Genomic DNA, 27,053 nt, shown 5'->3' with positions numbered 1-27,053 from the left:
ACTGCTGGATACACGGTTAAATTCAAACATTCTCAGTTTATGTTTACGGCATATGTAGCCTAGTTTTAGTTCGTGCAATTGTTAAGTAATAGCGTATGTATATTTCTTTTTAAGCAACGAAACCTGAGTCTCTTCTCTCTGTGCGTCTTTGCGCACAGCGCGCTCTGGCGCCGCTGGAGCCCGCAAAGGGTTAAACGGGGTTACCAGCGATCCTTTTAACAGGCAGGTGCCCCGCCAGTCCCAGCCCAAAGCTTACCACCAACTTTTTAAGGTTCTTTCAACATCTCAGGAGCAACTCATAACTGTCATGTTGCGAGGAACTTGGCGAGTTATGGTCGTGATGGCTGCAGATCGTTAGTATAAATAGAGCATATCCGCTGAGGAAGAGGGATATCTAACTGGATAAATCAGCTGACACACATCGTCCTGACTCGCAGACTCACCTACTTTTATAGGCTATTCAGAGAAGTGGAGTTTGCGTACTGCTGGATCACAGAAATCTCAAACTTAAAAAGAAAAAAAAAATCTTCAGCACTTGTTGAGTTGTGTTTCGCTCTGGAGATGTGGTGGATGCTGTTTCCACGGTGGATCTGGTTCCTGGCGTGTTTGTCAGTGTGGATGGAGCACCAGGTCGGAGTTTTGCCCCACATCACCTATTCACACCCGGGGATCTGCCCCAATGACATGAACCCCAACCTGTGGGTGGATGCCATGAGCACCTGCACACGAGAGTGTGAATCTGATCAGGTAATGCAATTAAAGTAACCTTTTAGAATAAAGTATTCTTAACTGCTAGATTTAATTATTTTGCAGTTCCTTTATTACGTAAATCATATTGTATAAGTTTATATTCACTTGCTGCTCTCAATTCTAATTTGTCTCTATTCTGCTTTTTAATTTTTTATCATTGTTAACTTTATGAAAATGCCTCCCAGATGCCTGCAGCCTCCTGCATCTGTAACTTTCTCTTCTCCTCTTACAGGAATGTGAGTCCTTTGAGAAGTGTTGCCAAAATGTGTGTGGGAATCGGAGTTGTGTGGCAGCCCGTTATCTGCACGGGAAGAAAGGCCCCATGGGAATGCCCAAGGAAGCCACCTGCACCAGTTTCATGTGCACCCAGCAGGGGTCTGAGTGCGACATCTGGGATGGCCAGCCGGTGTGTAAGTGCCGGGACCGCTGCGAGAGGGAGCCGCACTTCACCTGCGCGTCTGATGGCATGACCTACTACAACAAGTGCTACATGGACGCAGAGGCCTGCTCCAAGGGCATCACCCTGGCTGTTGTCACCTGCCGCTTCCACCTCACCTGGCCCAACACCAGCCCCTCGCTGCCCCAGGCCACCACTCTTCGCCCGACCACTGCTCCTCTTCAGGCGACTATCCCACCTCCCACTGAGCCTCAAACACCCGTCATGGTCAGCAGCCCCGCTCACCAGACTGTTAATGTGGGTGACACAGCCAGCTTCCTGTGTGACGTGACAGGTCGACCCCGGCCTGACATCACCTGGGAGAAGCAGCTGCCAGAGGGGGTGGAGAGGGTAGCCATGAGGCCAAATCATGTGCGAGTGAATATGGTGGTCACTAACATCGGTCAGCTGGTCATCTACAATGCCCAGCCACATGATTCAGGCATCTACACCTGCACCGCTCAGAACCCATCTGGCTCAGTGCAGGCCAACCACCCACTGACTGTGCTTCCCACAGAGCCACCTAAGACCCCCGAGCCCAAGAATGTGACCCGCTGCCTGCCTGAGGAGTGTCTGAAGCCCCCTGATAACCCAGAGGATTGCGGTAGCGAGATGGAGAAAGTCAGCTGGTACTACGAGCCGAAGACCAACAACTGCTTCTCCTTTACCCACTGCCACATCAACAGCAACACCCAGCAGCCCAGGAAGGTGTTCGAGACGTATGAGGAGTGCATGCAGTGCTGCGGTCCCGAGCTTTCAGGCCCCTGCGGGCTCCCCAGCCTGCAGGGCTCCTGTAAGGCCTATGAGCCACGCTGGGCCTACAGCAGCACCCTGCGGCAATGTCAGTCCTTCATCTACGGAGGGTGTGAGGGCAACGACAACAACTTTGAATCTAAAGAAGCCTGCGAGGAGATTTGCCCCTACCCGAAAAACCACCACTGCAAGGCATGCAAACCGAGAGGCAAGATGGTGACGAGCTTCTGCCGAAGCGACTTTGTTATCCTGGGCCGTATGACGGAGCTCACAGAGGAGAAGGACTCGGGCCACGCCCTGGTGACTGTGGAAGAGATCCTAAAGGATGAGAAGATGGGTCTCCGCTTCTTTGGCAAGGAGCCTCTGGAGGTCACTTTCCTCAATATGGACTGGAATTGCCCTTGCCCGAACATCACAGGTGCTGCTGCTGAGGGACAGGTCATCATTATGGGCAACGTGAGCGACGGCATGGCCGTCCTTCAGCCGGAGAGCTATGTGGGGGCTTCCAGCCCTCGCCGTGTACGGAAGCTGAAAGAGGTCATCTCCAAAAACACATGTGACATTCTCAAAGCGATCACCAACAGCCCTCAAAAGGGTTAGGATTAGGGATATAATGTGTACATAAAGTGTAGACTGCCTTCCGAACATTAATTGCAGTAACATATTACATTTTAGGACCATTGTTGCTACATTTAATGGATTTATTTCTGTTTTTGAAAGTTTTCAGGAGTTCCTAATGAGGACCCCTGTTACATGACATTTTGTCTTTTAATGTGGTCTGTTCGCAGCGGAGCTTTTCTGTTATGGTGCAGCCATTGATGTTGTTAATTGAAATACCATGTTTGTGAACACGCGAGACATCCATCATGATCCTCTTGTTGCCTTAATCCCCCAGACTCTGACTTCCCTCATGCCCTCTTTTGCCTCCAGCAGAAATGGAGGTTGCAGACTTGCATTGAAGCACAAAACAGACAAGATTGAGTTTTTTTTTATGTACCTAATTTAAGGGTCACAAATCTTTTGATTCGTTTATTCGTCGTATTTCCACCTGGCACTTCTAATATCTGAACACACTCTTACTTTATACATGTACCCCTAATTTCTCAGTTTACATGTTGTATAAATGCATTCATATACCTGTGCAGGGTTTTGCACATACAGTATGACAAGGTAGATTTGGTTCATCCAAATGAATGAGTTGTAAATATTTTTTAACCACCACATTTTCTCGCAGTCGGTCATTTATTTTTTATCTTCTTGCTATTACTTTTTGGCTATTTATTATCATGTTAGCTTTTCTTTTATCTTTTTTTTGTACTTCACATTCTTTCTAAAAAAATAAACCGGCATTTTGTATAATTTTGCAAAGAAAATAAAGATTTGGGATTTTTCATCAGTCTCCTTTCATTGATCTTTTTTCATATCAATGTACTATTGAATCATTATTATATATTTTAATTCCAGGTACTGAATTTTATCTTTTGAAGCCATAGGACACAATAACTGTGTTGAAGTTACATTTTTAAAGGAACACGCCAACTTATTGGGACTTTAGCTTATTCACCGTAACCCCCAGAGTTAGATAAGTCCATACATACCCTTCTCATCTCCATGCGCGTTGTAGCTCTTTCCCACGGCTCCTAGCTTAGCCTAGCACGGATCCTGAAGGTAATCGGTTCCAACTAGCCTACTGCTCCCAATAAGTGACAAAATAATGCCAACATGTTCCTATTTACATGTTGTGATTTGTATAGTCACAGTGTGTACAAATAACAAGGTCACATGAGACACAGCCATCTTCTAACCATATATAAACTGGGAACTATATTCTCAGAAAAGCGAAGCATTTCTACTCTCTGTCCGGTGCTTCTCAGGTGCAAGCATATCACTCCGCCCAAGTAGCAGAAGTAGCAGTGCTTCGGTTAGAAGATGTCTGTGTCTCATGTGACCTTGTTATTTGTACACACTGTGACTATACAAATCACAACATGTAAATAGGAACATGTTGGCGTTATTTTGTCACTTATTCGGAGCAGTAGGCTAGTTGGAACCGATTACCTTTAGGATCCGTGCTAGGTTAAGCTACCGGTGGAGCCGTGGGAAAGAGCTACAATGTGCACGGAGATGAGAAGGGTATGTATGGACTTGTCTAACTCTGGGGGTTACGGTGAATAAGCTAAAGTCCCAATAAGTCGCCGTGTTCCTTTAAGTTGAATATTTAGTGTAGAGGGGGACAGAGTGGCTGGACCTGTGTGGTTACTCTGACAGGCTGTGATATAACCCCAAAACAGAACCCATACATTATAAAGACCCATGTGGCATTGTAAAAACTTCACCCTATTTTGCTTTGCCTCCATGATCCTGTCTAATTGGGGAAGGAGCCCAAGCTGTAAACCTCAGATCCAATCCCATACTAGAGTTATGTGTTTCATGCTGTGCCAGCAGGCGTCTCTGGGTTACTAGGAACAGGCCTTGGTCGGCTTCGACGAGGGTGTTCTACTTCCCAGATGAGATTCTGTTTCTCCCATCCAGAGCGCTGAGGGAGGCAGGATATCAGCCCATGTACGATGTTCCTTTACTGGCAAAACCACCAGGGAGCTGAGACCTGCACTTCAGCAGCTGTTGAGACTCTGGAGCAGAGAAATATTAGATCTGCAGCACCTTGGATCACATCAGAAAGCAATATAAACAAACACAAACCTACCAACAGACATTTTATCACTTTTCGATGCACTGTTTCAAAATCACACACTTCTTATTTTTCCCTCACAGGTATGTATCTAGAATTCAGCTCCTGCACTGCACAAACTCTGAGGTCAATGGGTTGGACTGGTTCATTCACATAGGGGCCAACAGGTAATACTGTTGTTTCATTTGTGACTATCTACAGCTGATGGTGTGTGAGTGCTCTTCACAATGCTGCTTTAAAAATGTGAGTCTGATCAAATAAAATACAGATTAATTATTTGTTCCTGTTAAATAGCTGAAAGGAAAAAGCATGATGTAGGGTTATTCAGAGACTGGGGCAGTGGTACCCAGCCTCAGGGTCACAAGATGATTTGTTCCTTCCTTACTCCATGCATGCATATGCATTTACAAAGGTTATTTTTTTTATTTATACATTTGTAAATCTGTGGATGTTCATGTATACATGTGTAGATTCCAGGCTATACTGGTGCATGCTTGTGTCCATGCAGGTATGTATTTAGATATGTGTGTGTGGATCCTGTTGAAACTCATTTCTGCCAGGAAAAGAGATATCCAATCCAATCCAGTTCTAATGTATAATAAAGCACATTTAAAAACAACAGTTGACCAAAGTGCTGTATGATCAAAGATATATAATAAACCCACAAAAAGAACACTGTAAAAACACAAAGACCAGTTTGAAAGACAAAATGACAATAATATAGAAAGGCAACTAGCATAGTGTGTTAAATGTGGGGTGGGGGGGGTGGGGATTATCAATCCTAAAACGTACTGGGAGCCCGTGGTGGGAGGCCAGTACGGGGGAAATGTGCTCTCGCCTGCGTGTTCCTGTTAAAAGATGAGCTGCAGTGTTCCGGACCAACTGCAAGCGTGAGAGGGAGGCCTGGTGTACACCAACATATAGAACGATACAATAGTCATGTCGGGTTGAGATAAAAGCATGTATAACTCTTTCAAAATTACTCAAAGATAAAAAATGGCTTGACCTGCAAGCGCCTTAGTTGGAAAAAGTTTATAGAGTTTATTACAGTGTTTATCTACTTGTCCAATTTAAAATCACCGTCCATTATCATACCCAGCTTTTTAACAGTAGATTTCACATATGGTTCCAGGGGACACAGGTCCACATAAGGGGCATCACAGGTACCACCTGGTTTAAATATCAGAACTTCAGTTTTGTTTGGATGGAAAGTGTATGCATGATGAAAATCAAAACACTAGTAAAGATAGTACCGTCACAATTTTGACTCCCTAATTCAGAATAATGAGGTAAAAAGTAAAAATTTTAACTTACTACCTCATAATTTAGTATCAAATTTAATATAAACTTCTATAACGTCTATATCCACGACGTTCCACTTCCGGGATTGCTCCGGTGCTGCTGGAAATTCCGCCGGCTCACAGTCTTTTCGCCCGGATGTCCGTTACCTTCCGCTTTCTTTGTGTTGGAATTCTAAACTCCAGTGGATTCATGAGGACTATGGTTAACTGCTCCTAAAATCTCTGCAGGGTAAATCCAGACAGCTAGCTAGACTATCTGTCCAATCTGAGATTTCTGCTGTACGACTAAAACAATTTTTGAACGTACACATGTTCCACCAAAACAAGTTCCTTCCCGAGGCTATTTTGCAGTGGCACCAGCTTAGCGCTGCCCATGATGATTGTGATTGGTTTAATGAAATGCCAATAAACCAGAGCATGTTTTTCTCCCATCTGAGAATGCTGTGTGGACTAGCCAGACCCTCCTCCGCAGCACTCTGGAGGAAGATCTGGCAATGCAAGACTAGTATAAACTTGACTTACTATAATAATAATAATAATAATAATAATAATAATAATAATAATAATAACTTTTATTTATACAGCATCTTTCATGATACCCAAGGAAACGTTTACAGAATTACAGTGGCTAAGCTACGGGAGGTTGTAGGCTATGGTAAACAGGTGGTGTTTCAGGAGTTTTTAAAAAATGTCCAGGGATGTAGCATTTCAGATATCTGCAGGGAGGGTGTTCCAGAGGGATGGGGCTGCAACAATAAAGGCTCTGTCTCCAAAGGTACAGAGTCTGGTGTGGAGAATGGAGAGCAGGCCATCATCTGAGGACCGCAGGTTTCGGGGTGGGGTGTATGGATGGAGGAGGTCAGAGAGGTACTGTGGGGCCAAGGCATGGAGGTATTTGTAGGTGAGAAGGAAGATTTTATATGTGATGCGATACATAAGTCATAATTAGGTTGAGTGGGATGGTTTCTGGATGGGTTAAAGGAGAATTCCGGTCGATTTCAACACGTAGCTCTGTTGTTTGTAAATTTGGAGTGCTGTCAGTAGCAAGAAAAACTAAAACAATCGGTGCTGCCTACACCGTGTTATCCCCCTGCTAGCGTTAGCACCCAACCGGCTTAAACAGGGCAAGTTTTAAATGGGTTTTTAGCCTCTTAACGTGCTCGAAATGTCATTACAAGTGCCTACCCATGTGAAGTGATTCCTTCTGAGGGAACACAGCAAATTTGACTGGAATATTGGATTGTATAAGTTCGACAATCGACTAGTGTGGACTTGACCGGAAAACAGGAAATAAACAGAGGTTGGCTGGATTAACACAATTTATATGCCTTTCTGTCACATCTACTGCAGTCAGATTCGCTGTGAAAAATATTTTCAAAAATAGGCATATGCTTATTTTTTAAAAGTAAGTGCTGTAGTACAACTAGCAGGAGACAAGTTATAATTCAGGTAAGTTTGGAGACACTACCTTATTTAATCATTAAATTAATACATATTTTTGTTGTATCTCTTTTCGGTGCTGTAGTTTGTAGACGGTCCCTGAGCACTTCTTGCCGTCTCAATACCGGGATTAAACAGAGGTATGAATTAGCATAACTTTTATGCATTTCTTTCACATCTACTGCAGCCAGATTCACTGTGTTCACTTGGAAGGAATCAGTTCACATGGCAAGGCACTTGTAATGACATCTCGAACATGTTAAGAGGCTAAAAGCAGGTTTAAAACCTGCCCAGTTTCTGCTGCCTGGGTGTGAAAGCTAGCAGTATCATAACTCGTTGTAGGCAACACCGATTATTTACGTTTTTCTCGCTACCGACAGCACTATGTGACAACAAACAACATAGCTACGTGTTGAAATCGACCGGCCAGCCCCACTACCTGAGCTTAATCCACAAATAACCTGCTCAACATCAGCCGGGTGAATTCTGCTAAAGGAGAAGGAGCTATGAAATATAGGGTTATGTGGTAAGATTTCAGGATAGGGGAAATCAGAGAACTTTGAGCTGCTGACGGAAGAAAAGTATTGGCTAAAATCATTGACAATTGTAGAAGAATCAGTGAGATTTTCATTATTGAGTCTAATATGAGAAAATTAGTTTTTAGTGGGTTTATTAGTTAAACTGTTAATTTTATTCCAAAACAGTTTGAGGTTATTACAATCATTATTTAAACAGTCTTTGTAGTACTTAGATTTAGCATTTCTGGTTTTGGTTGTACATGTATTCCGTAAAAGTTTATATGAATTCCTGTCATCAGAGTCCCTTGATAATTGATATATTTCCCAGGCCTTGTTTCTCTGTCTAAAAAGACTAATAAGATATTAATCCATGGTAAGTGTCTACCCTTTACCTTAATTGATTTCCAAGGAGCATGTCTATTAATGACATCAGTTAGTTCAGTATAAAAAAGTTCCAAGCATCTTCAACAAAGGGTATTAACTGAAACCTGTCCCAATTTATGGAAATTAAATCTTGAATAAAATGCTCACTATTCATATTTCTACATTGTCTTACCCTAATGAATCTTGGTGGAAGGCGAGGTACCCTGATTTTCCAAACACAGAAAATAATGGTGTGGTCACTGAGACAATCTGGTAACACCCCTGATTTTAGGATTCTGTCAGGGTGAGTGACAAGAATCCAGTCTAGCAGAAACTTGGACTTGCGATCAACTCGATCGTTCTCTGGGACATGTTTTCATGCTAATCGAATGTGTTTGTAGCTTGAAAGAAGCTAGCGTGGACAGCTGATTAGCTTACAATGCTAGTATTCGGGGCACAGGGAAAGTTAAAACAAATCGCTATTTTTTACCACTAAAAAGGCTCAAAATATCACCACACTTCAACTGTAGCATAATGAGGGTCCCTAAATGTTAACCAAAGCATTGAGAACTTTGTAAGTGTACAGACAGTTTATTAAAAAGATAGTTTATAAAGACACTCGCATTCATGTTTACATGCGGCTGCTGTCTTGAAAACCAGTCATGACTTACAGCTGGTGATGCAAACTAAAATCAAAAGCAATTTGCTCAATATATCTGAAATAATCGCACCGATGTAAAACATAACTTGTCGAGTGTACTTACTCAGTGGATAACTGTCCATCTGGTCCCTCGCTCCGTCGCTGTCTCCAATTTATTTTCCGGAACATGGAAAGAAGTTTCAAGTACAGCCCTGTTTATCAGAGAGGGGAAATCTTCAGACTGTACAAAACACTGCGTCTCTTGGGTGTCGCGACGCAACAGGTGTCGCGACACAACAGGTCCCACTCCGTGCAACACAGACACTCCTGTTCGGTGGCCATAACTTCACAATGTCCGCAGGTAGCTACACCAGTTTCCCGAAGTACGAGGCTGTGTTGCGGCATTGACTACCGGTAGCTCTCTCTCTCTCGTAGCCCTTTCATGGAGCTCCTGCAGCTCTTCATTCAATAAACTGTCTGTACACTTACAATGTTCTCAATGCTTCGGTTAACATTTAGGAACCCTCATTATGCTACCGTTGAAGTTTGGTGATATTTTAGCCTTTTTAGTAGCGATTTGTTTTTACTTTCTCTGTGCCCCGAATACTAGCGTTGTAAGCTAATCAGCGGTCCGCGCTAGCTTCTTTCAAGCTACAAACACATTCGATTAGCATGAAAACATGTCCCAGAGAGAAATCGAGTGGGTACACATCTGTTATTAACCCCTAGGTTCGTTTTGCGTCGGAATTGTCCTTTAAAAGTACATTTGCCCGGCAGCAGTTCTGAAATTACTCTCTTTCTCTTATCCCCAGCTGAAAGCAAATTAATCTGTCTACACACTTTTCTTGTTTTGGATTTGTAATTCACAGCTATTCTATGGAACTCGAGTCTGCTATTGAGGTTTGGCAAAATTTAGAGGATAAGGTGCTGTACTGTTGACATATGTAGGGTATGACGCACAATTTAGTTGACGGAAATGTAGCCTAAACGGAGAATGTAAGAATCACTCTAGGCCTACAACAATAATAAATCAAATGTAAAATGTTTAAAAACAAAAAAACAGTATTTATTTCCATATAACTTTTCTTCAAAGCCACAGGAAGCCCCACTTTAACAACATTTTAAGGTATCAGCCAAAACGGTTTAAACCACAGACTGGTACTTATGATGAAACCTTTGGTTTCCTAATGGTTGTTGGTGGTACACTCTATTGTCCCTCTAATGTAGCTTGGATTGAGTCCAACTGGTGGATAGAAATCACAGGTGCAATCTACAGTTCAGCTAAGGGGAACTAAACCCCCTCAAACAACCTCAAATGCCATCAATTATTTTTCTTTTCTTCTGATTTTATGTCCATTTAAAAAAAACACCTTTAACCACTTCAATGCATAGTCTGGGGTCTACAAAAGCACAATTTATTATCAATTAAAATTCACCATATTCGAAACATGTGTGATACTTATTTTTCAAGCACTTTCATGCTTTAATTTGAGTTGGGCCAAGTAAAAGGGTAAACGAGTTATGCTTTGATATGCTGTGCAAAATGTTCGCTCACATCTTTTTTTCCTCTTCTTCCTCTCAGGCTTTGTTGATTTGATGGGGTCATTGCGTTCACAAGCTCAGTTCACACAAGGCAGGAATAGTCAGTGTGGTCCATGCGAGGCTCAGATGTAGACCTGCACCAGGTAGAGAGGACACAACAGACAGCAGAGACCAGGACAGTAGATCCAGTTACATTCTGTGTGTATTTCTATGTAGAGCCTCCATGTTGTGTATCCAGCGGAGATTGGACAGTAGCAGCTGCTGAACAGATCAGCTAGCCGGGTGGTTTAAGACCTTTGATTCATGACCTGCATCTGTTATGGCCATATCATTTGGAACGTCTATTGAAAAGATACAGTAGCCACTCACACGCATTGACCGGAGATGAATAGGATCACATGGCAGTATATCATCCTGGGGCAGCAGCAGCTGAAAGGTTTGAAGCTGGTAGGTGGTAGCTGCTCTGTTCTGGATGGGGAAAGGATTGAGAAATGCCTTGAATCACACTCAGATGGGGCCTTGAGTAAGGCACGTCCCCCTAAATGCTGCTTTGACAAAAGTGACAAACTCTCTGATACTGTTTCTTTGAAACGGCAATCAGTGCAAGGATTGAGTGAAAGCCAGGGAAAGAATAATTCCTATAAAAGTATTAATCAAGTCATTATTCTAGTGTTGACTCTCATAATATAATCCGTTTCTATACTAATCAAATCTGATGCCATTTGTTTGGTTTTCACATATGTGCAAAAGTGGAAATGTATCAATTAAGTAACTTTCAGCTTGGGGCTTCTTTCCCATTTAAACACTTATGGAACATGAAGCTTGTATTTGCAGAGCAGTACTGCTAACATGGCTCTGTATTTGACAAGGTTGAGCCACAGCAGCCTCTGGTGTTGGCTGAAACTTGTCTACATAAATAATAAAAGCTGTTTGGGCTGCTGCAGTACACGTCAGCACATTGATAGGAGGTTAGAAATATTTAGTAAGCCCTAAGTGTCAGCTAAAGTCTAGGTAGGTATAGTGTTATGGACTGTACTGTAGGTGTACTGTGAATGGGCTGCCCACAAACACTGCAGGACATACTGTATCAGTCCCAAAACTGCCCTAACTAGGAATGTAGGAAATATCTGATTAAGATCTGTTATCATTAGCTATTTTATCATTCTTGGTACTGCAGTAAAATCAAAAATATTGATTATTTATTTTCAATGTTTGAACTATATCAATAATTACTTAAGCTTTTGTCATTTTGTTTGTTGCTTAAAATGTTGAATACATATCTAATATAGCAAATTTCTTCAGCATGAGAAAACTTTGGTCAATTCTGGATTTCTTTTTCTGACCAGGAAAACATAAAGCAGCTAATCAATATTTCTATTAAACAGATACAAATGACTGTATAACTATGACAAGGTGAACCAACTGTGCGCTACATTCTCAGCACCAAATGGCACACAGACAGAGTTAGCAACTAACTGGTGAATGTAGTGCAGGATTTAGCAGCTAAAGAGCCAGTTTAGCTGCTGGAGAGAAAAACACAAACCAGACAAATGTGTGTTGCTCTCTGCCTGCTGGATGTGTATGCAATTGTCTGCAAACAGGTTTGTCATAACACATTTTTCAGCCTGTTCAGTTGGCCCAAAATGACCAAAAAACTAAACAAAAGATTTGGCTTAAAGGTAACACAAGACTAGGTAAATCCCTCTGGGATGTCAGGGATCTCATTTAATACAAATCTGTGATGGGGATGCCCACTTTATAACTCTATGGGATCTTAGCATCACCTTAATTTTAATATGCAAGTTAATTTCTACATAAGACACCAAATAAGAACAAGCAGGCAAAAATAGAAGAAATTAATAAAATATCAATAGGTCCCAGCTCCCTGGAATCATGTGACTAACTGATGCAGTAAACCTTTGACTCCACTAGGGGGCAGCACAATGTCATGTAACGTGTCTCACATTCATACTGAAGCACAGCGACACAACTTTGTGCTTGCAACATCCTTTCACTTCACATCCTCTCTGATCCATCTGTTAATGTATTTTCTTACAAACTCACGCAGCATTTAGACTACTTCAGAGCCCAATGGTCTGTTGTCTTATTAATTATTACCCGCAATGCAGGAACACGTTCACGAAAAGCAGTGCTGCTCGAGTTTTACTGTCCTCTGGTGGAAAAGTACTGTTATGTAAGGCCCGGATAATTGACCATGTAATGAAGACACTAAAGGGAGCTATCAAATGGACTGCAGGCTTCTGTCCCCCATCTAGCTGCTAGATTACGCTTTTTAAAACCTCACAAATTTAAACCAGTTACTGAGTCCGTGGTCACGTCTGTTCCACTGCTGCTGCTGTCCTTATGTAATAAAACGGCTGGGAAAACATATAACCACACACAGACACATAACGCACACTCAGCAGGTTTCACTGCTCGGAGCAAAACAGTGACTGGCTGGAAAATGAGGGGAGATGGTGCATCATTTATCTTCATGTCATGTGTTGACGAGATAACAAAGTGACACTTTCAGAATCAGTTTACTGGCCTTGATTGACTGCTCCATGTTTTTTCATGCATAATGAGATTCCATGCTGACTGTGTGGTAAGGAAATCCTCAAAACAGTAAATATCAGCAAAGAGCAGAAAACATCGATACATATCATCCTCTTTAAGATAGGCCTTTATTTTTAAAATTCCCATGACACATCATCATTTCAAGGAAGTGCACTTCCTTCCTACATTTTTTTTCTAAACAGTGCTTGCGCTACGCTGCAAGGCATATAATGGCAAACAGAAAAAGACAATGGGCCTCCTTCACCAAATTCACTCAAATTCAAGTTTTTTCTCAAATTTGTTTTTAAGAAAGATCCTAAGAAAAGTGTAGGCCTATGTCAGATTCATGAAGATGTTCTTAAACCACAGAATTGTTCATACCTGTGCAACCATAAAATGATGAATCCCATTGTCTTCGTAAATTTAAAGGGAATGCCACTTAATACTAATTAGCATAGGTAAATGCCCCACCATCCATCCATCCATCCATCCATCTTCGTCCGCTTATCCGGTATCGGGTCGCGGGGGTAGCAGCTCCAGCAGGGGACCCCAAACTTCCCTTTCCCGAGCCACATAAACCAGCTCTGACTGGGGGATCCCGAGGCGTTCCCAGGCCAGGTTGGAGATATAATCCCTCCACCTAGTCCTGGGTCTTCCCCGAGACCTCCTCCCAGCTGGACGTGCCTGGAACACCTCCCTAGGGAGGCGCCCAGGGGGCATCCTTACCAGATGCCCGAACCACCTCAACTGGCTCCTTTCGACGAAGGAGCAGCGGCTCTACTACGAGCTCCTCACGGATGACTGTCCTTCTCACCCTATCTCTAAGGGAGACGCCAGCCATCTGCCACTGTGGAGTTGTTTAACTTCCTCAGTGACTTCCACCAGGGAAATTGACGACAATCCCCCATCATCCTCCAGCTCTGCCTCTACCATAGAGGGCGTATTAGCTGGATTTAGGAGTTCCTCAAAGTGCTCCTTCCACCGCCCTATTAGCTCCTCAGTTGAGGTCAACAGCGTCCCATCCTTACTGTACACAGCTTGGATGGTACGTCCCATCCTTACTGTACACAGCTTGGATGGTTCCCCGCTTCCCCCTCCTGAGGTGGCGAACGGTTTTCCAGAAGCACCTTGGTGCCGACCGAAAGTCCTTCTCCGAACTTCTCCCACACCCGCTGCTTTGCCTCTTTCACAGCAGAGGCTGCAGCCCTTCGGTACCTTGCAACTGCCTCCGGAGTCCTCTGGGATAACATATCCCGAAAAGACTTTCTTCAGTCGGACGGCTTCCCTGACCACCGGTGTCCACCACGGTGTTTGAGAGTTACCGCCCCTTGAGGCACCTAAGACCCTAAGACCACAGCTCCCCGCCACAGCTTCAGCAATGGAAACCTTGAACATTGTCCACTCAGGTTCAATGCCCCCAGCCTCCACAGGGATGCACGAAAAGCTCCGCCGGAGGTGTGAGTTGAAAGTCTGTCGGACAGGGGCCTCTTCCAGACGTTTCCAATTTACCCGCACTACCCATTTGGGCTTACCAGGTCTGTCCAGAGTCTTCCCCCACCCCTTGACCCAACTCACCACCAGATGGTGACCTTTGGCCTAAATGCCCCACCAATCCCCATAAAAGGGCATGAGACTGCAGGGCCATGTGCACATTCACACTGAAAAGAAAAGTTGAGAGATTTAAGTCAAGAATGCCCAAACGCACCGAGCACTGGACTCCAAACTTAAAAAAAAACTTCAATAGTTCTGAAGTGGAGGCACTTCTGCAGGAAGTGAAGCCAAACAAGCTGTCATAATTAGTAGCGTCAGTTGTGGATATAAAATAACACATACAAAAGACTATACAGTCTATACAGTGCCATAGTAGCGCTAACTCACATGATAGGGTGTGTGTCCCATATACTGAGCCTGAATTCTTACTGCAGCAGGCCATGTTCAAATCCAACCTTTGGCCTTTTGCTGCATGTCGTCCTCTCTCTCTCCTCCTCTTACTGTCTATCTTCAGCTGTACTATCCAATAAAGGCAATAATAAAATAAAACAGACTTACTTTGGGCCAAAAATAGCGTGATCAACAGTGGTGGAAGAGGTGTTCAGATCCTTCACTTAAGGAAAAGCATTAATACCACACTGTAAAAAATACTCCGTAACATCACCAGTAAAAGTCCTACATTGAAAATGTTACTCAAGTAAAAGTATGTAAATGTATGTTATTTGGTAGTTTAATAAAGCATTAAACTACCACAATGTGTTTTGTGTGCAAAAATCTTAATTTGTGAAGTAACTAAAGCTGTCAGATTAATGTAGAAAAGTAAAAAGTACATTATTTCTCTCTGAAATGTAGCGGAGTAGAAGTAGAAAGTGGCATGAAAAGAAATGACTCAAGTATAGTACAAGTACCTCAAATTTGTACTTAAGTACAGTACTTGAGTAAATGTACTTAGTTACATTCCACCACTGGTGATAAATCACTAGATATTGGATGGCATGGTTCTGAATTAGCATAATTGATAGTTTTAGTGTAGTGTTTTTATAATGTCCTACACCGTAACACTTAATTTGAAGACCATAGACCTCCCTCTCTCTCTCTGCACTATTGCTGCCGGTGCTAGACTGAGAACTTAGCCCCCTTCCAAGGTAGCTAACTAGCTGGGTGGCTGGCCGCTAAATTAGTACAATGAATAGTTTCACAACTGCGTGGCCCTATGGATGAAGCAACGTAAAACCAATTAGCATAATTCAGGAGGTGGGAAAACGCTTTGTTGTATGTATCTCCGGTTTCCCCTTTTGAATGACAAATAGACTACCACTGCTTGTTGGCATGGAGTGTTTCCTCTCACAGAGGCACAGAACGTACTGTACTTGCTAGGATCTATTTTAATGTGGATTTCGAAAATACCTGATACATATTTAAAGAAACTTTAAAGAATATAGGCTAGTTCAAACTATGTCAATATGAGAGTTAAGGAATCATATACTGCTATACTTTGTTATTTTACAGTTAATGTTACTTATTATCGGATATGCATAGACTTATACCAGTACAGTTAACATTTTGAGTTCCACAACAATACTGTTTTAATGTTATGTATCTGTATACATGTTAGACAATTAATTGTTCTTCCAAAAGGCTAGTTGTCCTTTTACTTCAAAAGACAAATATACAGCTTAATTTGCATATTTAATATTATGCATATGTTACTCGTAAGGGGGGGGCAGCGATTGTATCGCTGTGTGTGTGTGTGTGGTTGTGTGTGTATGTGTGTGTGTGTGTGTGTGTGTGTGTGTGTGTGTGTGTGTGTGTCAGATATGCTCACAAGTCTTTGAGCTTGAGTCCAAGTCAAGTCTCAATTCTTTGAGCTAAAACATCCAATAAGGTTCAGTAAAACCAAAGAGACCAACTCATGTGAAAAGTGACGCTTCCCTGGAACCGTGTCAAAAAAAAATGTGCGTCCAAATGGATCCATTCGTAAAAGACTCAACACGCTACTTCATATTCCAGGCCTATAGGTGGCGCTGTTTCTGCTACAGAAATTCACCAAAAACTGAGAAGAAGAGCATAGTCTTCAGTCACTCCCGATCATCACATGATAGACTATAATAACTTTCACCACTGCTCATTTTATAAAGGCCGCCGCAAGAAAATGTGTCTTTGTTTACATTGTATAATGTGCCTGTTGGATTGCTTTTTATTTTGCAATTCTGTCTGCCATCGGACATGATTGCAGAGCTAACGTTAGCTCGCTAACGCTGCTAGCTAACATCGGCAGTCAAACAAACATCAATGATCCAATGTCTTTTTGATAATCTACACCTTTTTCGTGCGGTAGCCTTCCTACAATAAGCCGTGCTAACAGTTACTATAATCCGTTCAAGGAGTTGATAAGCAGACAGATTAGCTAGCTAGTTGATTAGTTGTCTACTTCCAATTTATAAACAGCTAACCATAGCAGCTAACGTTAAAGTTACGTCCCTGCTGGAGCGTCAGCTACTTTAGCGATGTTTAAAGTTAGCTACATCACGTTAGAGGTCGAGGGGTGTGGCGATGACATCATCAATACGCACATATGCGGCTTCGCCATCCAAACGAAGCCAAAGGGCGCCGTTTTTCAATTTTTTCACCCTGGGACCAGGTTTCAAAAAAAGTATGTTTTCAGGCAGTGAGTTTACAGTATTCGTATTATGTATTCCGTCAGTTCATACAAGTGTCTTACGAATGCTTCAACCGTCTCCCCCTGGCGTTGCAAGCGTCTGTGAATGCATGCACGCTCGTGGATAATATTCCGCTTCGGCACAAAATGTTCATCGAACTTCTGTATAACTGTTCCATAGTAGTCTTCCTCATCGTCAATAAAGGTAAATGTGCTGAATATAGGTTCTGCCTCCTTACCCATGGCGTAAAGCAGTGTGTTGACTTGGATTTCACCCTCTTCTTTGTCGAGCTTCATAGCAATCCGACAACGAGAAAAACGTTGCTTCCAGACCAGCCACGTTGACTGCTGGGTAAAGTCAAACTGCTCCGGCGCATGAAACTTCACCATGTCGTTGTTTCACCTACTTCTGTTCGCAGACAGTGAGTCCAATGGGCCACTTCTGACACCATGTCATGAAAAATGCCCAGACTCAATTCCGTTTAACTGTTTTATCAACTCCTCAAGTTACACTCGTGCCGAGCTGCTGGCTTTCCATTGACATATATATAATGGACCAACAGATCCCGTTGCTCTGGACGGAGACCAGTGAAGGATATTAGAAGCACTTTTCCGGTGATGGCTGAGCGTTACTGCGCAGCCTCCAACTGAGAGAGACAACGTAAATGTGACGTGAGCAACCTGTCTGAAAGTTGGAAGTCTTCTGGTAGCTGTGCCAAGAGAAATCTCAATCATTCCGAATCTTCCAGAGACAGAGAGTATAGGTATATGTAAGGAGATAACATAGGCACAGGCTAATTATTGCTAACTAAAATGCTAGTTAACATTAGTAATTACACTTAAACAGCTAATGTAAGTCGAAACTGCCTGCGAGCTTCTCCTGTACTATACGTTTATTTCTCTACTGCGCGACAGTGGTTATGACACAATCGTTAGCCTATTTTTACAAAAACGCCTGCTACGGAGCCATAACGTGAGGTACAAGGTAATGTAGCCTTTTATACATTGTCGTGTTTCTTTAGAAATAAACAATGGACAAATAGAGTCTTTAAACGTTTCAGATGTAAAGTTATTCGCTGTCAAAGTGGCGCCAAAATGAATGGCAGTCAATGGAATGCTAACGGGAGGTGATGGCTTGGTAGCATCAAAATGGTGCCATAGGAGCTACGCAGTCCGAGGAGAAGCTTACCCCCTTGCTGGCTTCATGCTAGGTAGGCTAGTTACTCTTCTTCGTGTACACCACACACACCAAAGTCCATGTAACAGTCTAGCAGACAGCAACTCCAAGTGGTATCTGAATTGATATGTATACATCACATCACATCACATAGTGGATGGATTGTGGGTGAAATAACATATAATCAATGAGGAAAATATTACTGTGAACATAGCAGGGAGCAGAGGAGAGCTGCTGTCAGCTCCTGCCTGCTCCTCTGTGCAATCTGCAATGTCTCACTCGTTACAGTCTATGGTCTCACCATAAGGCAAAAGTAGTAGACCCGAATCGAGCTCCCTCCTTTAGCCAATCATGCTTTAAACTGAGGTTAGGATCTCCTATCTATAATGTATGTAATAATGTCACATTATTATGTATATTTTGTCATTGTTTTATTGTTTCTTATGCCGCAGCATACCCATGAGCAGCATTTAAATTGTCTACCTGGTCGAGTTGGAGCTAATTTTAACCACGTTATATATGATTGTGTAGTTTAATCTACATTTTATAAGATAATCAAATGTGATCACATGTTTTACATACAAAACATGTGATACCATTTAATATGATTGCATGTATTGTATAGTGTATACAGTGATAAAATAAATACTTTAGTGGTGTATAAAAATAGACTATTTAAAAAGGGTAATGTAGAAAAAGAACAATTCATTTCTCTGAAATGTAGTGTAATACAGTAGAAATATGAAGCAGCATTGAATGAAAATACTTTGTTATGTTAAAGCAACACCAGTGCAGATGCAAAACGTGCGTTTGCATCAAACAGCGTCTCCGTGTGTAGTACTTTTCCTCTTCGGCCCCCCTACAGGTTGGAAGCGGAATTGTCCATTACCATTCTCATTCGAACTACAGATCCGCTACCCGATCTGGCAAACTTGTATAATGCGGTTTTAGCAGATAGAGGGCCGCAAAGCGAATGCAGAAGTGCTGTTTACCCTGTTACGAGTTGATGAACCACTGATCAATCAAAGATTGATAAAGAAAGATGAAATCATCTTTGGTGTTGTTTTAGTACAGTAGCCTACTTGGGTAAACCACCACTGACAACCAATATGAACAATAATTTTAGCTTAATCTGAGTATTAATTAGGATCTAGGATCCTATCTTGATTCAACCTTTCTTTTTATGCAATTACATTATCTTCCATCAGAAATTATGTCACACAGATTTAGATTGAAGTGGATCAACTCTGCTGGGCCAAAAATAGATGTTTGTTTGAGTGTAGTGGAGTGTACCCTCCATACAACTCTAATCTGAAGCTAAATCAGGCTTCTTACTTATGATGCTGATGTCTGCTGGTAACAATGAGTGTATAACATGGCTGAGTGTGTAATGTCCCTGATAGATTATGTATTAATCTCGCACCCACACACCCTGTGCCTTTTTGGTCTGCCAGCACCCTGATTAAACTTCTAAAGCAGATTGTGTAAAACATGCAACAGAAACAGGGAAGTAGAGATTTAGAACAGCAGCCTCTCTCTCTCTCCCTCTCTCTCCCTCTCCCTCTCTCTCTCTCTCTCTCTCTCTCTGATGAAGGGATTGCATAAGGAAGGAGAAGGGATGGATTCAGGTCATGGTGGCTATGGGAGCCAGTGTGAGTGATTAAACCAGACACACTCAGGCAACTCAAGCTTACTTCCTGTCTAGAGAGAAGGGATGGAGGGAAGTGAAGGAGAGACAGACAGAGACTAGCCTTTCAGGCTGTCAACCCATTCCACTTGACTGCTGTTCTATTCTTGACCAGTCTGTGTGCTGTTCCAAAAATAAAACACTATCAAGGAATGGGAGAGCACTTATGCAGTTCACCCTCCTCCCCTAAACACACAAATGCACACTCACTACTCACATTTATAACAAGCAAACAATGTATTGTATTATTAGTGTCTTTCACGACGCCCTTCTCAGGTGGTAAGATGGAAAACTCATCAATAAAAGAAAAAAAACATATCTCCAAATGTTTATCTAAGGATAAAAAAGAGAAAAAGAACAGACACATTTTTGGTAGGTATAACATCAGATTGCTCCTGAGTATTAGGGGCCATCCACACGGAGACGCTGTTTGATGCAAACGCACGTTTTGCATCTGCACTGGTGTTGCTTTAACATAACAAAGTATTTTCATTTAATGCTGCTTTATATTTCTACTGTATTACACTACATTTCAGAGAAATGAATTGTTCTTTTTCTACATTACCCTTTTTAAATATTCTATTTTTATACACCACTAAAGTAGAGTATTTATTTTATCACTGTATACACTGTACAATACATGCAGTGATATTAAATGGTATCACATGTTTTGTATGTAAAACGTGGTCACATTTGATTATCTTATAAAATGTAGATTAAACTACACAATCATATATAACGTGGTTAAAATTAGCTTCAACTCGACCAGGTAGAACATTTAAATGCTGCTCATGGGTTGCGGCATAAGTAACAATAAAACAATGGCAAAATATACATAATAATGTTACATCTTGCGGTGGGATCACACCAGAGTCTGTAGGTGTGGTCTACCTACATTTATTTATTTCTGTATTTCTGTGTCCATATGTTAATGAGATAGTAGATCCTAACCTCAGTTTAAAGCATGATTGGCTAAAGGAGGGAGCTCGATTTGGGTCTACTACTTTTGCCTTATGGTGAGACCATAGACTGTAACGAGTGAGACATTGCAGATTGCACAGAGGAGCAGGCAGGAGCTGACAGCAGCTCTCCTCTGCTCCCTGCTATGTTCACAGTAATATTTTCCTCATTGATTATACGTTATTTCACCCACAATCCATCCACTATGTGATGTGATGTGATGTATACATATCAATTCAGATACCACTTGGAGTCGCCGTCTATTAGACTGTTACATGGACTTTGGTCTGTGTGGTGAACACGAAGAAGAGTAACTAGCCTACCTAGCATGAAGCCAGCAAGGGGGTAAGCTTCTCCTCGGACTGCGTAGCTCCTATGGCACCATTTTGATGCTGCCATCACCTCCCGTTAGCATTCCATTGACTGCCATTCATTTTGGCGCCACTTTGACAGCGAATAACTTTACATCTGAAGCGTTTAAAGACTCTATTTGTCCATTGTTTATTTCTAAAGAAACACGACAATGTATAAAAGGCTACATTACCTTGTACCTCACGTTATGGCTCCGTAGCAGGCGTTTTTGTAAAAATAGGCTAACGATTGTGTCATAACCACGCAACTTACTGTCGCGCAGTAGAGAAATTAACGTATAGTACAGGAGAAGCTCGCAGGCAGTTTCGACTTACATTAGCTGTTTAAGTGTAATTACTAATGTTAACTAGCATTTTAGTTAGCAGTAATTAGCCTGTGCCTATGTTATCTCCTTACATATACCTACGCTCTCCGTCTCTGGAAGATTCGGAATGATTGAGATTTCTCTTGGCACAGCTACCAGAAGACTTCCAACTTTCAGACAGGTTGCTCACGTCACATTTACGTCGTCTCTCTCAGTTGGAGGCTGCGCAGTAACGCTCAGCCATCACCGGAAAAGTGCTTCTAATATCCTTCACTGGTCTCCGTCCAGAGCAACGGGATCTGTTGGTCCATTATATATATGTCAATGGAAGCCAGAAGCTCGGCACGAGTGTAACTTGAGTAGTTAATAAAACAGTTAAACGGAATTGAGTCTGGGCATTTTTCATGACATGGTGTCAGAAGTGGCCCATTGAACTCACTGTCTGCGTACAGAAGTAGGTGAAACAACGACATGGTGAAGTTTCATGCGCATGGCGAATGAACTGGCGTAGCAGTTTGACGTCACCCAGCCGTCAACGTGGCCGGTCTGGAAGCAACGTTTTTCTCGTTGTCGGATTGCTATGAAGCTCGACAAAGAAGAGGGTGAAATCCAAGTCAACACACTGCTTTACGCCATGGGTAAGGAGGCAGAACCTATATTCAGCACGTTTACCTTTGTTGACGATGAGGACTACTATGGAACAGTTTGTACCGAAGCGGAATATTATCCACGAGCGTTCATGCATTCACAGATGCTCGCAACGCTGGTGGGACACGGTTGAAGCATTCGTAAGACACTTGTATGAACTGGTGGAATACTGCGAGTTAGGAGTAGCTAAAGACGAACAGATAAGAGATTGGATTGTCATTGGAATTTTGGACTTTGAGGTTTCCCAGAAACTGCAATTGGAACAGGATTTAACGCTGGAAAAAGCCATTAATATGGCCCGCCAGTCGGAGCTCATCAAAGCACAGAGTGCCGCCACGAGATCCACCGATGGCAATGTAAGTGCAGTCACACGTAAGCTGAAACAGTCCAAACCTTTTGAGAGAAAGCATGCTAACACAAAAGCTATGTATGTAAAAAGTGCAACAAAACCAGTTCAAGGAGATAGCTGTTCGAGGTGTGGAAGAATGTATTAGTCTGGGGCATGCCCTGTGTTTGGAAAACGCTGCTACAATTGTGATATAACAGGGCATTTTGGAATTGTCTATAAAAGTAAAGCTGTGAGGGCAGTGAAAACGATGGACAGTGATAGCGATGAGGGTAGCACCTGGTGCTGAAGACGGAGATCTAGATGAGGATAAATGGGTTGAAGACCTGCAAATTAATGGCACCGCTGTGCAGTTCTGGATCGACACAGGGGCCGACATAACAGTGATGTCTGAAGAGACATATCTCAGTCTACCCCAGTGAGCTGTTTTGCAGTTTTCACTAGTCCTGGAGGAAAGCTTGACTGCAAAGGAAAATCCCAGACAATCTGTGAGACACGTGGTGTGAAATACACCTTGTGGATATATGTGATGAAAGGCCCTTTTACCACAAACTTACTGGGAAGGAAAACAGTCATTGAAATGGGGCTAGTTTGCAGATTACACAGTCTGGAGTCATTTGAGGATGTTTTTGGAGACATTGGGCTCTTGAAATGTGACCCTGTGAAAATTGAGCTCCAACCAGATGCTATTCCTACAGCATCGCTACACCCCGACACGTTCCCTTCCCCATACTGCCTCAAGTGGAGGAAGAATTACAGCGGATGCAGTCCTTAGGCATCATTGAGGAAGTGAAAGAGGCCATGGAGTGGTGCGGCCCAATGGTGCCCTATGATTAAGAAAAACAAAAAGTCCAGAATTTGCGTGGACTTTTTGTGGAAAACTCAACAAAGCTGTGAAAAGAGAGAGGATCATGCTTCCCATACTGGAAGACATAACACCAAGCTGTCGCGTGCTACAGTTTTTTCCACCGCCGATGCCTCCAGTGGATTTTGGCAAATACCTCTCGATGCTAGCATGAAGCTAACCGCTTTTATCACTCCTGTGGGCCGTTTTTGTTTCCGACGGCTTCCTTTTGGAATCACGTCAGCGCCAGAAATTTTTCAACAGAAGATGAGTGCCCTTCTGAGAGACCACACAGGCACTGTAGTGGTGATGGATGATATCCTGATCTTCGGTAAAGACAAAACAGAACAAGACCAGAACCTCCGGGCTGTGTTGCACACGATCAGAGCATCAGGATTGAAACTGAACAAGCGAGCAAGTGTCAGTTTGCGAAATCTGAAATACAATATTTTGGACACATCGTGGGGTAAGATGGAATCAAACCTGATATGGGTAAAGTGAGGGCCATTACAGAGCTGCCGAGCCCCACCAACATTACTGAGCTGCACCAGACAATCGGCATGATCAACTATTTAGGGAAATTCCTCCCTGAACAACCCTGTCATGCACCCCATCAACAGTCTACTGAAAAAGGATGCCACGTGGGTTTGGGCAGAACCGCAGGAGCAGGCGTTCGTGAAAGTGAAAGCAATGCTGACCCCTGCGCCATTCTTGGCATACTACAATGCCACCAAACCAACAGTGGTTAATGCTAACGCCAGTAGTTTTCGGCCTGGTCCTCGACCGAAGTTCAAAATACATTTGAGGGAGCTTCAGCAGGGTACAACAGAACGGTCAAGCAAATCAACAACAAACTGAAAAAGGAGTACAGGGACCAAAGAAGGGTGAACCAGCAATGGACGGCCACAGAGAAATCCATATTTTTAAATTCTATACTCGATCCCTTGTCGACAGACTGTTTGAGTTTTACTTTTTAAATGTTCTGCCTTGTTGCCAGCCAGCTCTGAATTTCTTAGCTGTTTAGCTTAGCAAGCTACTGATTTCCCACATCAATGTTATGTTTATAACAGCAGAAATTACTAGCTATGCTTGCTTGGGTAATGTTGGCTGACCAGCTAGCTAGCCAGCTTTAGCATGCTTTTCATGTATGTATGAAGCTAGATGCTGCCATCTACTGGCACCAAAACAGGAAGGAAGTGGTAAAGTAGTAAAGCCCGCCTCTTGTTCCATTTGATTAACTACCAACTATTTTAATAATTTTTTTTTTCATTAGTGGGCCATAGTCTTAATCTCAATTGTGTACCTTCTTCAGTGATAGAAAGTGACTTAACAGATATTTGTTTAAATGATTTTCTTTGTGATTGCGGTTTTAAGTAAAGGATCTATGTATCTATTTAGTAATGTAGTCACCTTTATCACGGTTCATGATGTTGACACATTTTGGCACAGTGTTGATCTCAGCTGGTTCCTCTTCCTCTCTTGGCACCATTGTTTGCAAGCTCCGAATAATTTGCTTGTGTTAAAGCAAAGCAAAGGTCTTAAACCCAGATTTCCCTTGCTCTTCCCGTCATTTTCCTCATTCCCTACTTCATCTCCCTCGCTCACTCTATCCACCCATTCCTCTTTCTGTATCAGTGTTTTTTCTATCTTGTTGGAATCGCCATTGAGTGTTAACCCGAAGTGCCTGTACTGCAAAAAAAATGTAATCTTAACAAGTCGTTTAATCTTGTATTGATGCTTCAAATCTCCTGCCAGCTTAACTTGAAACAATTGAACTTGTCTCCAACACAAACCCTCTTTCTTGATGCTAGAATTTTCTTCTTGATACATGATCTGCCTTAATATGCCTTGCTGGTTTGCCAAATTACTGACACTCGTTTCTTTGTCTATCATTTAGGAATCAGTTCTATATTGACATCATTTCCACTTGCTTTAGGTGATGTCTTGTTGCTCTCTTTTGTTGATTGATATAACAAAATATTGTTTAAGGACCAGGGACGAAAGAAGCGGCACCACCACCTCAGGCAGTGTTAGGGTTCAAGTAGTCTATATCCATGACGTTCCACTTCCACATTTCGCTGGATTTCACTCTTTTCGGGCGGTGGATCCGGTGGATTTCTGAGGACTATGGTTAAAGGAGAATTCCGGTCGTTTTCAACACTTAGCTCTGTTGTTTGTAAATTTGGAGTGCTGTCAGTAGCGAGAAAAACGAAAACAATCGGTGTTGCCTACACCGTATTATCCTTCTGCTACAGTTTGCACCCAGGATGCTGAAACAGGGCAAGTTTTAAACGTGCTTTTAGCCTCTTAACATGTTTGAAATGTCATTACAAGTGCCTACCCATGGGAAGTGATTCCTCCTGAGTGAACACAGTGAATCTGGCTGCAGTAGATGTGAAAGAAATGCATACAAGTTTTGCTAATTCAGCTCTGTTTAGTTCGTGTTGAGACGGCAAGACGAGTGCTTCGGGACCATCTACAAACTACAACACCGAAAAGAGATACACAAATATTTTCAAAAAGTGCTGTAGTTCAACTAGCAGGAGACAAGTTATAATTGAGGTAAATTTGGAGACACTACCTTATTTAATCATTGAATTAATACATATTTTTGTTGTATCTCTTTTCGGTGTTGTAGTTTATAGACGGTCCCTAAGTCTTGCTGTCTGTGTTCACTCGGAAGGAATCACTTCACATGGGTAGGCACTTGTAATGACATTTCGAACATGTTAAGAGGCTAAAAGCACGTTAAAAAACTTGCCCTGTTTCAGCCTCCTGGGTGCTAACGCTAGCAGGAGGATAACACGGTGTAGGCAGCACCGATTGTTAACGTTTTTTTCGCTACTGACAGCACTCCAAATTTACAAACAACAGAGCTACGTGTTGAATCGACTGGAATTCTCCTTTAACTGCTCCTCAGATCTCTTCAGGTTAAATCCAGACAGCCATCTAGACTATCTGTCCAATCTTAGTTTTCTGTTGTACGACTAAAACAACTTTTGAACGTACACATGTTCCACCAAAACAAGTTCCTTTCCCGAGGCTATTTTGCAGCAGCACTGTGGCTCTGCCCGGTGCTTAGCATCGCCCAAGACGATTGTGATTGGTTTAAAGAAATGCCAATAAACCAGAGCACGTGTCTCCCATCCCGGAATGCTGTGTAGACTAGCCAGACCGTCCTCTGCAGTGCTGTGGAGGAAGGTCTGGCAAAGCTAGGGTTCGGGGGATTTTTTATTGCAGTACCACATTTCACCACTTGGACTAATTAATAGCAAGGCTGACACTTCCACACCATAAACTGTATTAAATATTTACATTGTCTCTGTGACATTACCCATAGGTTTTTAAAGAGCGAAAATGAAGCTCAAGGTGGGCAGCTCCCGGTGGCTCCGGTCGTCGCCATCTTGGCAGTGCCTGACGTCAGCTAGTCTCGCTAGTGTAAATAGAAAAAGAACTGTAGTTAGAAAATGAAAGATTCGGGCCACAGAGCCAAAACACCACTGTAATGACTGCTTAGTGACAGACATGTTGCCAAAATAAAAACAAAAAGGATCTCAAGGATTACCATTTTAAATTC

General features: G+C 42.5%; 1 protein-coding gene across 1 annotated transcript; it reads left to right on the top strand.

Moving 5' to 3' along the window:
* Positions 1–561: 561 nt before the first annotated feature.
* On the top strand, positions 562–2,539 carry wfikkn2b (WAP, follistatin/kazal, immunoglobulin, kunitz and netrin domain containing 2b). The gene is made up of 2 exons (XM_078279685.1): positions 562–747; positions 983–2,539. Exons 1-2 carry the CDS (start codon positions 562–564, stop codon positions 2,537–2,539), a joined length of 1,743 nt encoding a protein of 580 aa, XP_078135811.1.
* The last annotated feature ends 24,514 nt before the right edge of the window (positions 2,540–27,053 follow it).

Source organism: Sander vitreus, chromosome 21, assembly GCF_031162955.1.
Source record: "Sander vitreus isolate 19-12246 chromosome 21, sanVit1, whole genome shotgun sequence".
NCBI lineage: Eukaryota > Metazoa > Chordata > Actinopteri > Perciformes > Percidae > Sander > Sander vitreus.
The sequence above is the reverse complement of the archived record's forward strand: the minus strand, read 5'-3'. Positions and strand labels throughout refer to the sequence as shown.

What these genes read in the sequence shown, in the direction of transcription:
- wfikkn2b (XM_078279685.1), top strand. Translation starts at nt 562, where the DNA reads ATGTGGTGGATGCTGTTTCCACGGTGGATCTGGTTCCTGGCGTGTTTG. An exon ending in GAGAGTGTGAATCTGATCAG is followed by an intron (nt 748 to 982) that starts GTAATGCAATTA and finishes CTCCTCTTACAG; the next exon opens with GAATGTGAGTCCTTTGAGAA.